The following is a 12,048-nucleotide window of genomic DNA, read 5'->3' as shown; positions in this document are numbered from 1 at the left end:
ATATATGAGCCTTTTATATTTCCAGACATTCTTATGAGATCACTAGTGTGCCAGGAGTTGGCATATTTTTCTTTCCAGATCCTTGCCCAATGTGCTTTTGGTTCTTGAACCCATCGCCACCAAAGCTTGGCTCCAAGAACTTTACTAAGAATCTCCTGATCATCTAAGCCTAGACCCCCGTGGCTCTTGGGTTTGCAGATTTTGTCCCAAGAAACAAGGGCCCATTTCTTCCTTGTTTCCTCCTTACCCCAAAGGAAATCCCTTTGAATATTTCTGAATTTTTCTAAGACACCTTTGGGAGCTGGGAGGGCAGATAACATGAATACCAGAATAGATTGCAGAACAGCCTTTGTCAGCACTAACCTGCCAGCTAGGTTCAAGGCTCTAATGGTCCATTTTTTGACTTTGTCTTGCATCTTATTGAGCACCTGTTCCCAGACATTCTTGAGCATTGGTCTGGCCGTGAGGGAAACTCCCAAATACTTTGAGGGGAGGGAATCCCTTTGGAAGCCAAGAATTCTGGAGATATTTCTCTGAATAGCTATATTAGTGTTAAAGAAGAAGATTTTTGACTTAGAGAGATTGACTTCCATACCTGTAGCCCTGGCAAATTCATTAAGGATTTGATTGTAGGTTGACGCTTCTTTGACTGTGGGGATGCCCTGCAGCATGGTGTCATCAACAAATTGTTGGTGAGTCAGTGCCTGACCATTTTCAGTTAATTGAAGGCCCTTGATCTTGCCCGTGGCCTTGGCCTGCTTGATGGATCGACCAAGTCCTTCCATCATGAGGATGAAGAGAAAGGGAGAGAGTGGGTCTCCCTGCCTGAGGCCTCTAGAAGGGCTAAAGATCTCAGAGGGAGATCCATTCACCAAAATTGAAAAGCTAGAAGAAGTCACCAGAGCCATAACCCATCTGACCCAGTTGTGATCAAACCCAAAAGCAGTGAGAACCTTCTTGATGTAAATCCAATTCACCTTGTCGTATGCTTTGGCAATATCCAATTGCATGATCATTCCAGCCTGCCTTTTACTGGTTAGCGTGTGAACCACCTCATGGGCTTGGATAATATTATTTAAAATTTGTCTACCCTCCACATAACCTGATTGTTCCTCTGACACTAAAGAAGGAAGTAGAGGTTTGAGTCTATTAGCCACTACCTTGGATATTATCTTGTATACTACATTACATAAAGCAATGGGTCTGTACTTATCTGCAGTTTGAGTTGATTCCTGTTTGGGGATCAGGGAGATGAAGGAGGTGTTGAGGGCTTTCAGAATAGTTTTGTTTCTCCTGGAATCCTCCACAACATTCAAAATATCCTGTTTGACTATATTCCAGCAAGCTTTAAAAAAATCCACATTGAAACCATCCGGGCCTGGTGCTTTGCCATTCTGCATATCTTTGAGAACCTCGCTGACCTCCTCTTCAGTTACTGGTTTATTTAGGTTAAAATTGTCCTCTCTAGACACCAGCTTAGGGATGTGACTTGTAATCTCCTTGATGGATTGTTCCCTGTCTGAATTGTTTTCCCGAGTGATGCTTTGGAAATGTTGAACCAACACAGCTTCGATATCCTTATGAGTGATCTGAAACTCCCCCTCCTTATCCTTTATCGTCGAGATTTTGTTATATGCTCTGTTAGCCATGGTGGATTTGTGAAAAAATTTTGTATTACGCTCTCCTTCTTTGAGCCATTGCACTCTAGACTTTTGCCTCCAAAATATTTCCTCTTGTTTGCATAAATTCTCCCAATCTTGATGGTGTTTATCAGCCTGATCACTTTTGATTTTGTCAAAGCCATCTTTGATCAGTGCTTGGTTGAGTTCCTGAATTTTGATTTCCACTGATTTTTTTTCCTCGAAAATGTTGCCAAAATCCTTCTTGTTCCATTCTTTAAGCCTGAACTTAATGTGCTTTAGTCTTTTATGAAGAAGGAACATTTTTGATCCCTGGAACTGCAAATCTTCTGACCACCATTTTTCAATGTTACTAATGAAATCCGGGTGGGAGAGCCAAATATTCTCAAATCTGAAGGGTCTGTTCCTGGGAGAGTCTAAACCCTTGATTTCCAATTGAATCGGCCAGTGATCTGATCCTCCAAAGGGAAGAACTTTTGCTGTTATTTCCTTGTCTACAAGCATAAGCTCCTCTGATATCATAAACCTATCTAACTTAGAGGCTACCTGAGCCTCACCTCCTCTTTTGTTGTTCCATGTAAAAAAACCATTGCTCGTTTCTGAGTCTACCAGTTTCATATTATCTGTGAATGATTGGAACGCTAAGGAGTCTTTGCTTAGCGCTCTGGTACCTCCTTTTTTCTCTGAAAGAGATTTGATCATGTTGAAATCCCCTCCTATGATCCAAGGAATTCCAGCCTGTCTGTTCCTGAGATCCATAAGGGAGTCTATCAATCTGAGTTTATCATCTATTCTTTGAGGGCCATAGACATTTGTGACCAGGAAGGTATCCGAAACCCCCACTGGTTGAATAACCACTGATAGATAATTTCGAGATGCCTCTGCATCTATTATGCTGACTTTTTGGGGGTTCCATAGAGTGAGAATGCCCCCCGCTGTGTTCTCTGCTTTGACTTCTAGAAACTCAAACCTATTGAGCCATTTGCTATGGATTTGTTTTAATTTCTGAATGGAGCATTTCGTTTCTTGGATGAAGATCATGTCCGGCATTGCTTGTTTCATTCTATAACTAAGCATTCTTTGTTTTCTTTTACTGCCAAGCCCTCTGATATTCCAAGATGTGAACTTCATTATTAAAGATTTGTAAAGGAATAGCTGGTTAGGTCTTTCATCTTACCTGAATCTATCATTAGCTTTCCACACTCCATCAAGAGCTCATTCTGCTTTTTCCTACCTCTCTTCTTTCCCGGATTTCTAGTGGCTAATCCTGGAGTTGATTTCATTGTTTTCACCCCTCTGTACTCCTGCTTGTCGATGGTTTTGCCTTTATCAAACCCCCTTTCCTGAGTTTTCCATAAAAACAACTGTTGTATTCTGTTGCAGTCTTCTTGAGGTAGTGAATCTATCCCTCCCGTGGTTCCCTGCATCAAGAACCCTTCCAGATCTAGGTGTTCCTTATCTAGAATTTCCTGAAGTTCATGGTCCTCCTGATCTATTTCACTCTGGGTCATTTCCTGATCCATATCCAATTCTGTTTCACTCCTTATAGTCTCTTTCTTATACCTAATATCTTGTGTTGGGTTGTAGTCTTCTTCCTTCTCCTTTTCAATAGTTTCTTCCTCCATAGATTGGTCTCCTTTCGTAATTTCTTCATTTTCTTCCAGAACTTGAAACTTATTCTGACTGACCTTTTGCCCTTCATTATGTTGTAGCTTTGGTCCTTTTTTACCTCCTTTTCCTCTGCTTGCCACTTTCTGAAAGCTTTCTATGTCCTTCATTGTATTCGGTTTGCTTTTGTTGTCAGCTTTACTCAGAGGGCAGTCTCTGAACAGATGTCCATGTTCATGGCATTTACGGCATCTAAACGGGATATGCTCATAATCCACTATTTGTACCCATTCCTCATCAAAAACTTCCAAGATAACTTCATCCGGAAGAGCTCCTGATAGATCCATTTCCACACAAATCCTTGCAAAGGAAGTATATTTGCCCCTTCTAGTGGCTTCCGAAGCTTTGACAAAACGACCTAGTTTATTGCCTATGGCAGCAAGCGATTCAGTTTGCCAGTAATCAAGAGGTAGAGAATAGAGCCTTACCCAGACAGGAACTGAGGTGAAAGTCTCCCGTTCTGGAACAAAGTTCATCACCCAAGGCCGCATGTAGAGGCCAGCTGCTGCATAAAAGTATGGTCCTCCTTCGAATATTCTGTCTTTGTCTTCGATATTTGTGAACACCACGGTGAAGAATCCCTTTGACCCAAGATGTAGATCGATGCTTCCTTTGGGTTTCCAGTGAAACTTGATCCACATTTGTAAGGCCTTTTCAGTGGGCCATAAACCCATGAATTTACAAATAATGGCGTAAGTCCCCATGTGTTCCCTGTGCGCCTGCAGAGCAGGATCATTTAACACTACTCTAGGAGTGATCTCCGTTTTGGGTCTGCAAGGTCCCTTTTGTTTTTTTTCTCTTGTTCCCTGACTTTTGTCTTCTTCCTCCTTGTCCTTTGTGCTACTGTTTTCCTTGGTTTTGGCCCCATCTGTCTCCTTTTCATTATTTCTTTTCCCTTCCTCCGCAGTTTCTCTGACATTACCCAGTGATGTCTTACCTTTGCTGGCAACTGCATCCTTGTAGGAGGGAGTGGAGCTCCCTCCTCTGCGGCCCTCCATTAGTAACAAGCTCTGTAACTCTCGGATACCCTAGCTGCGCGCTCAAAATCCTCCTCTCCCATTTATTGAAGTAATTTCATAAATAACTTATTGTGGAATAGGCAGGAAAAATAAATCAATTGTTGCAGTGATGGAATTTTCACACACTAAAGCTCCAAAAAATTCTCTACATAGATGGGCATCTTTGAGCCTAGGCTCATCAAAGGTGAGGTCTAGGTGACCTAAATGCACAATCTATATATATCCTCTCTAATGGCCTAATCAATACTTGTCAAGTCAGCAAGAGATGGCTTGATGCATCAAAGGAGAATCTGAATATAGTTATTGACTAGAGAAGTTGAGATGCCTCTAAGAACCAGCCTCAAGCACATCCTAAATATTGGGGGGGCGTGGGGAGTGTGGATTCGAGGCAAGAGCCTCCGATGAGCAAAGAGCAAGGTGGGGGTATCAGGTATGGGTATGCCTCTCTCTCGATCACAATGTCTCTTCAAGACCTGACTCTATGAAGGAAAGAGACAAAACAAAAGATGACCTCGATGAGAAATTGGAGAACACTGAACTTTGCCTCAATAAGGGGTTGTGAAACTTTCTACTGATAGTGGGTGATGTGTCTGAGAAGGGTCTAGACTATCAAACGTCACAAAAGCTAGACAATGTGTCAATTTGTCTTTGTAAGCCCTCAAGGGTAGCATCCAACAAGACCAAGCCATCGACGAAAAGGAGTGAAATCAACATCTGGTGTAGAAGACAGCCATCTCCCTCCTAGATATGCTCATGTATGAAAGACTCCAGCTCATCAATATTGATCCCAAAGAGGGTCGACAAGGATGCACTCAATGTGGGCTAGACTGACCCTAACACTGGTGATCACCCCTACAAATTGATGGCTCCACTAAACAATGAGTTCTCACGAGATCCTTCCAAAACCCCCCATTCCTATATAGGAGAAAGAAAGCAAGGATTTAAGCCCAAAAGGCCAGACCATGGCCGACCAAAACTAGGCCTAGGATATCTTAATACAGTGGCTCCACATGGGATACAGGGCTTTGACTTGTATCATTGGACTTACAATGGTGATAATGCAAAGTGAAAAAATGTATGCATCCCTACTTGAATGAGGGGTAACAGTCCATAATGGTAATTTGTAGTTTTCATGTATAGAGATCTGGAAAGCCATTTTATAGAGCTCAAAGCAATGACCACACCTGAAAACACTCTCCATATGCATTTTATAACAGTGTGCATGGGCATGGCTTACAAATTTCGCGAACAATGGCAAAAGGAAAACTTTTCATTGGAAAAAATCTGGGACGCTTGAAAGTTGTACCTTGCGGATGTCCTTTGACTCACAAATCATCTCTACTTCCCTTTCAAGCTCTGGTACTACAAGCATTGTTCTCCAACCTGTTCCAAATACAGGCTGTTAAATAAAACCCCAATATCCGTGAGAGCTTTTACTTGAAATGTTCAATGCATAATCTGCAACAAAGAGTCTATTTTTATGATGTTTCATATGACAGCCTAAACACCTTGTAATGTACGGGGAAAACAAATTCCTTTAATATAAAGGGGCGTATCTCTAGAGAAATTTTAAACAGAGATTACAGACATCTGGCAAACACCATCCTAGCAATAATGTTATTCAGCACAAACCTCCTGACTATAGGTAAAGGAATATACCGAGCTGCTTCTTGCTACGCAATATGTCTCCATAAATATGGTCTCCAACATATAGGACCTGACACATAAGATCTTGAAAATGTGTTAATACACAATTCTTCCAGGCCAATCTAACTTTATTGGTGTAAAAAATGCAAAGCAGAAGTCTCAGTATTGACAGCTACACTCACCTGAGAACCTGCTTCAATTGAAAGAAGTTGATGAAGGTGACCAACGTTCCCTCCCTAAGCACATACCTATTGGAAATCAGTACGGTGACTTCACAAATATTCTCAGAATTAGCCTACAAGCAACACCTGTATCTAACCAAATATTAATGCAGTTAATGAGAATAGTTACTTAACTACTTCTAGAAGATAATAACTGATCAACCAGAAAAAACATTTGGCCATTATTAAAGTGCCATAGCCATTCAACTTTTCTGAAAAAGCCAAAGAGAATTCAGAATAAGTTCTTGGAAGTTGGAACTTAAATTTAATTGTGCTGAGACCAAATTAGACAATTCCATCTTTTGCCTTCTTTTACTTAGGATCACAATTGATTCCATCTTTTACGTTGTGACACAACAAATACCAGTCTCATCAAATCAAGTATGATGCATTACATAGATTGCACCCAATACATGCACACTACCATCTCTCCGGGTTCTTGCATTCTACCATCTTCAACATTGTTAGCATGTTTGGTTTGTTTAATTTAGACTTTCACTACTTTTAGTATTTTCCATATTTGTTTTTGGATTTCAAGCATGCATTAAGAATTTCGAAAACTGGCATTTTGAAAAGAAACTCTGTTCATCTTCAGGAATAAGCAAAGTGTTGCTTTGAATAAAATGATAGAGAGTATAGATGAGAGGAGAAACATCTTTTTAGGTTATTTGGAAGATAGTAAGAGTCTGCTTAGTTTGTTAATGCCCTGAATAAGAGGAAAACTGTCATGAGAAAATTAGGCTTGTGCAACCTTGATATGACAAATTATCAACTAAATTTAAACAAAGCAAAGAAAAATAGGTCGACATATACATAGATATGTAATTTGACATCATCTACATAGTACCCACAACACGTATGCCCATGTCCAACTGAAAATTGGATTCCTGAAGAAGATTATTATGCTAGTCTCAACAATGATTTGACCAATATAAATAGGGGTCAACTAGACATTATTTTCACGTGTCACTAGTACAGAGCTCACAGATCAATGACCACATCCAAGTTTCTTTAGTTCTAGAGGGATTCAATGAACTTGGATGCTAGGGGAGGTACAGGAGGGGGTCCCTAACTTCATCCTCCGAAGTCAGTACAACCAAGTTCTCTCAGCCCTGGCCATTCTCCTGAGGATATTATCAGATTCATCCCCTGTGCATTTTTGCTTTGGAAGATGGCTAGGATGTTGCACTACATCAGCTTCTATGGTCTTGGTGGTTTTCCAGTGGATCTGTCATGTGCAGCATTGTTGCTGGTATGCTTTCTTGTTGATGTGGCCATTGTTACCCACCAAAATGGTAATCCCAAAGGAGAAAAGTTTTCTCCTACATTTGACAGCCAGCAGCCCCTGACATCCACTATTCAATGATGATATCCCGGGTGCCTCTGCTATCTGCATTAGCCATATGCCTCTCCCCATCAGACATTACCACTTGAATGAAGGTGGGATGCTATTCAAAAGGTACATTGATCATTTTGCAATTGGGTGCTTCTACTTGTTTGTTTTGGCCATTTAGTATGAATAAAGGGGTGATCTGGAAGATTGACCAATCTTGACTGTACATCTGTTCTCTCACCTTACCAAGGCGGTTAACGTTTAGCCCTAATCTAGTGGAACCTCCCCTAAGGCCTCAGACTTATAGGAGGTGCACTACTTCGAAAATCTGGATTGACATAGCATGTTCATTATCCCCTACAGCATACTTGACACTTTCCATGATATATTACAAGTCCCATTGACCACATCCATTCTTCAGATCTAGCTTGTCATGGCTTCATTGGAATTTGGCACCCTCATGCCCACACTCCTTGAGTAGGGCTAAAAAACATTGCCCTGGAGGTTGATGTAGCTAAAAGAATGGAAAAGCATACCATGGCCACAATAAAAGAGAAGGAAGAAAATCAAAATGCAAAAGACGGCCAGGGACATAAACAGCATGTCTTAAAAATCCTAACATGAGCTCTACCCTCCTCATTATGATTAGCCATCACCCGGTTCCTGAGGACATGATGCTCCTTTACATGAGAAGGAATCATTGCATGTCCTAACTCTAGTGAGCGATGAACTGTCTCATCTTAAGGGGTACTAAAAATGCACAGCATGAAAAACAAGCTCTAACCCTTGAGCTATATGCAGTAATACAAAACATTATCAAGAAGAAGTAAAAGGAGAGCAAGAGGAGTGGAAAAAGCAGGCCAAGCAGGGTAACTCATGTATCCACGATTGCTCCCTCCTTTTACATTCATACACTTAGGATGTGGACACCCCATCAGCTAGTCCATTTGACCATGGCGCTTGGCCACGAAGCCTTCCCCATCCCCCCACCATTATCACATATTTACACTAACACCTATTTATTGAGGGGATGACCTTGGAACTGTCAAGCACCAAATAGGGTTTACCATTAACCACCTCTATCAAGGTAAAGAATAACTTTACGGGACTTGGTCTAGTCAGATATCACAAGGTTGTCATTGTTTGAAGTATTAATATGCCCTTAATATTCAAATTTGTTCCACTTAGAGGCATCTAATATTCTTAAAGGAAATATCAAGTGAATAACAGAGACATGTACTATGAACAACAACTAAAACTTCAACACACGCAATATATCAAAATACACAAGGAAATGCAACAAATCTCTTAGCCATTTTATTATTTCAGAGCATACTGGAGTAAAAATAGATAGGTATAGAGGAATTTGGACTTGCTACAACAAGCAAGGAAAAAACCCAGGTTGTAATTGTGATTCCCAAGTGCCGGAAAGTCTTCCCTCCAAACTCTGCGCTGACCCAAAAATTCACTGCTGCTACTGGAAAGAAAAAAGGAAAGCGGCCTCAGATATGCTCAGAAAATTCTGCAAATTGAGTTGGTGCCTTTTCTCAACAAGCCTAATAAAACCCAGAAAGGGTTTGGCTCCAAACCAACTCTCCCGGAGACCGATAAAAAGTGTGTGTTCCTCCTCCAACCAGAAATTCGCACCCTGCGGAATAGCTCTGCAAAATAGGTGCCAAGTCTCCCTGAAATCACCCCCAAGCTCTCCACTAAAATTCCCCTAAAAATCAGCTCCAACTCCACTGCCTTCACACCACCCTAGCTCAGCTCCTCCAAGGCCTGCACACGCCCAGCCAAAGAGCCTCTACACAGCTCCAAAAGACAAAAATTTGGCCTGTAGAATTGCCCCAAACTTAGCCCAACAAACCTCCTCAAATCTCTAGCAAAAAGCAAGACCAATCACTCCCAAAATTTTTGAAACCCAGCATGCACTATACTGACTCCCCAAGCAAAACGAATTTCTCTTTTGCGCCCTGGCAACGTGCAAAATTAGTTGTGATCTTCCTGCAATCAGCTCTAGAACAACTCTAAAATGAAGTAGAAGAATCTCCTAGGGTGACACTCATTGTTAATTTTGATAGGGCTATATTGTTCTTTGCTTTGATAATTGCATTTCTTCATTAACACATTATATTCACCCCATAACATCATAATATTATTCAGTAGCATATGCAACTTGTTGGCATTATGATACAAGTGTTGTCCTTGATGGCAACTCACTCAGAAGCAGGTACAAGTGATGGCAACTTAATCAGAGGACAGATCTTAGTACAGCAGGACAAGAAAGAGATATACGCAGGTTCATTAAGGAAAATCAGCGTATACACGCAGGTTGGCTTCAGTAAAAGCGCGTACATGTGAAAACGTACCTTTGGTCCATGGCGGTTAGTCCTTGGAAGTTGTGCCTATGGTTTTTGACCATGGTGTCTCGACAGACGTGTCGATCCCTAGTTTTGAAGTTGATGGTTTTGTGTTACTATGGTTTTGGACCGTGGTATTGTGAAGGGCCTAAGGCTATATAAGGAGAAGATCATTAGGCAAAGGGGTGAGCAATGGGTATCTGACGAAGTGAGAAGATCTGGTATTGCTGGTTATCTGTTCGGGACGCTTGGCAAGGGTCGGATCTGACAGCGAAGGTATAAGTAATTATTTCTAGATCTGCACGCGGGTTGCCTTTGGAGAAAGTGCGTATACACGCGGTTTTGGTATAGCGAAGTAGCGTATGCATAATAAGATTTGATATTTCAGGTTGCCGTTGATTCTGGTGGTTGTTGCAGAGTTCTGGGCTCTGGTTTGTGTTCTGTGTTCTTGATGACAGGGTTTCAGTGATTCAGTATTGGGTGATTTAGAGAATTATGATGCAAGTATAAGTTGATGATTGTATTGAAGCAGTGTTTGTTTTGTACTCATGGATCCAGTCTGAAAATTGATGATACGTGGTCCCTGAAGGAAAGAAGGTTGTAGCCTTCTGTAGGGTCAGCACCTACGTACTAGTAAATGGATCGGCTAGTACAAGAGCTGAGGGGGTTGTAGCTCCCTTCCAGAAGTCGCTGGAAAACGAGAGAGGGTTGTAGCCCTCTGCAGGTTGTAGCCTGCGTACTGGTAAAGGACTGCACCAGTACATTGTAAAAGAAGTTTCTTATTAAAGAAGAAAGAGACGAATTGCAGCAGGTGGTTTTCACCCACATTGGGTTTCCACCTTATATCATGGTGTTCATGTGTGTGGCTTTTATGTGATGATCTGTTCTGTTATACTGCACCTGTTTACTGTCAATGTGGTTAATAATGTTCTGATGCATTTACTGAAGATAAGCTAATTGAATCATAAGATTTCTGGATATACGCTAGTTGCTTTAGACACAGTAGCGTGTACACGCGGGTTCACTTAACTGAAGTAGCGTATATGTTTATGAGCATGAAATTTGAAAATTTTTATTGATCTGATAATACTGATTCACCCCCCCCCCCTCTCAGTATTATTTCCAACAATTGGTATCAGAACAGGTCCTTCAGAGGAAGCTTGATCGCTTGAAGGAAAAGATCCATCAAAATGGCTAATCCAGAAAGAGAGGCACACATCAGGCCACCAGTCTTTGACGGGAACAATTTTACCCACTGGAAGATAAGAACCACTGCATATCTACAATCACTTGGAGCAGAAGTTTGGGAAATCGTAGAAGGAGGATACAAATTCCCATCAGCAACTCCTACAGATCCAGCAGAGAAAAAGCAATATGAGCTCAATGCCAAAGCTGTTACTGTCCTATTGAGTAGTTTGACACAATCAGAATTTATGAAGATCATGCATTTCAAATCTGCTAAGGAAATATGGGACAAGATCGTTACAAGCTACGAAGGAGATGATCAGGTAAAAAGAGCAAAGCTTCAAACTCTCAGAATCCGGTATGAAACTCTTAAGATGCATAGTAATGAAAGCATAGCTAATTATTTCCTGCGTATGGATGAGATTGTAAATTGTATGAGGGATCTGGGTGAAGAATTTGAGGAAGTTGTCTTAGTTGAAAAGGTTTTGAGATCTCTGTCTGCTAAATTTGATTCTAAAGTATCTGCCATAGAAGAAAAGGAGAATGTGCAGAAAATCACCATGTCACAGCTTCACGGGATCTTAACTGCTTTTGAAATGCGACAAGAGGTACCATCAAAAGCCGCATTCGAAGCGTCAGAGGAAGAAGATGAGGTAAATTTTGTCAAGAATCTTGAACGGGGAACTGGACGGTTCAAAGGTAAGCTACCTTTCAAATGTTTTCTATGTGGTAGAGTTGGTCACTATGCTGCTAGATGCCCTCATAACAAAGGAAAGATATCTGAAGAAGATGGTAGAAGCTATTATACCCATATTAAAAGTTCATTCAATGATAGTGAAGATATTAGAAGTCTCATGGCACATGAAAAGAAGAATGCTTCATCCAATAATAGTGAAGATATTAGAAGTCTCATGGCACATGAAAAGAAGAATGCAGAAACTGAAGAAGTTACCAAATTAAATGAACAATTGGAGA

At 41.0% G+C, this 12,048-nt stretch overlaps 1 protein-coding gene across 8 annotated transcripts in view; it reads right to left on the bottom strand.

The window, feature by feature from the left end:
- LOC149257211 (uncharacterized) overlaps positions 1–12,048 on the bottom strand; it is a 571,530-nt gene that overhangs the window by 221,777 nt on the left and 337,705 nt on the right. For all 8 annotated transcript variants that reach the window (XR_016256691.1, XR_016256690.1, XM_089413730.1 and 5 more), the window contains 3 exons: positions 6,157–6,210; positions 5,987–6,044; positions 5,634–5,710 (listed from right to left, as the gene is read on the bottom strand). Coding sequence is in view for 6 of the 8 variants with exons in the window: in XM_089413730.1 (XP_089269856.1) it covers positions 5,634–5,710; positions 5,987–6,044; positions 6,157–6,210 (189 nt within the window). In the remaining 2 variants the exon portion in view is untranslated. The remainder of the gene's footprint in view (positions 1–5,633; positions 5,711–5,986; positions 6,045–6,156; positions 6,211–12,048) is intronic.

The sequence above is a fragment of the Pinus tabuliformis genome, chromosome 6 (assembly GCF_031772625.1).
Source record: "Pinus tabuliformis cultivar Carrire ecotype Pingquan chromosome 6, CPIR1, whole genome shotgun sequence".
Lineage (NCBI taxonomy): Eukaryota > Viridiplantae > Streptophyta > Pinopsida > Pinales > Pinaceae > Pinus > Pinus tabuliformis.
This window is presented reverse-complemented; position numbering and strand designations above follow the sequence as displayed.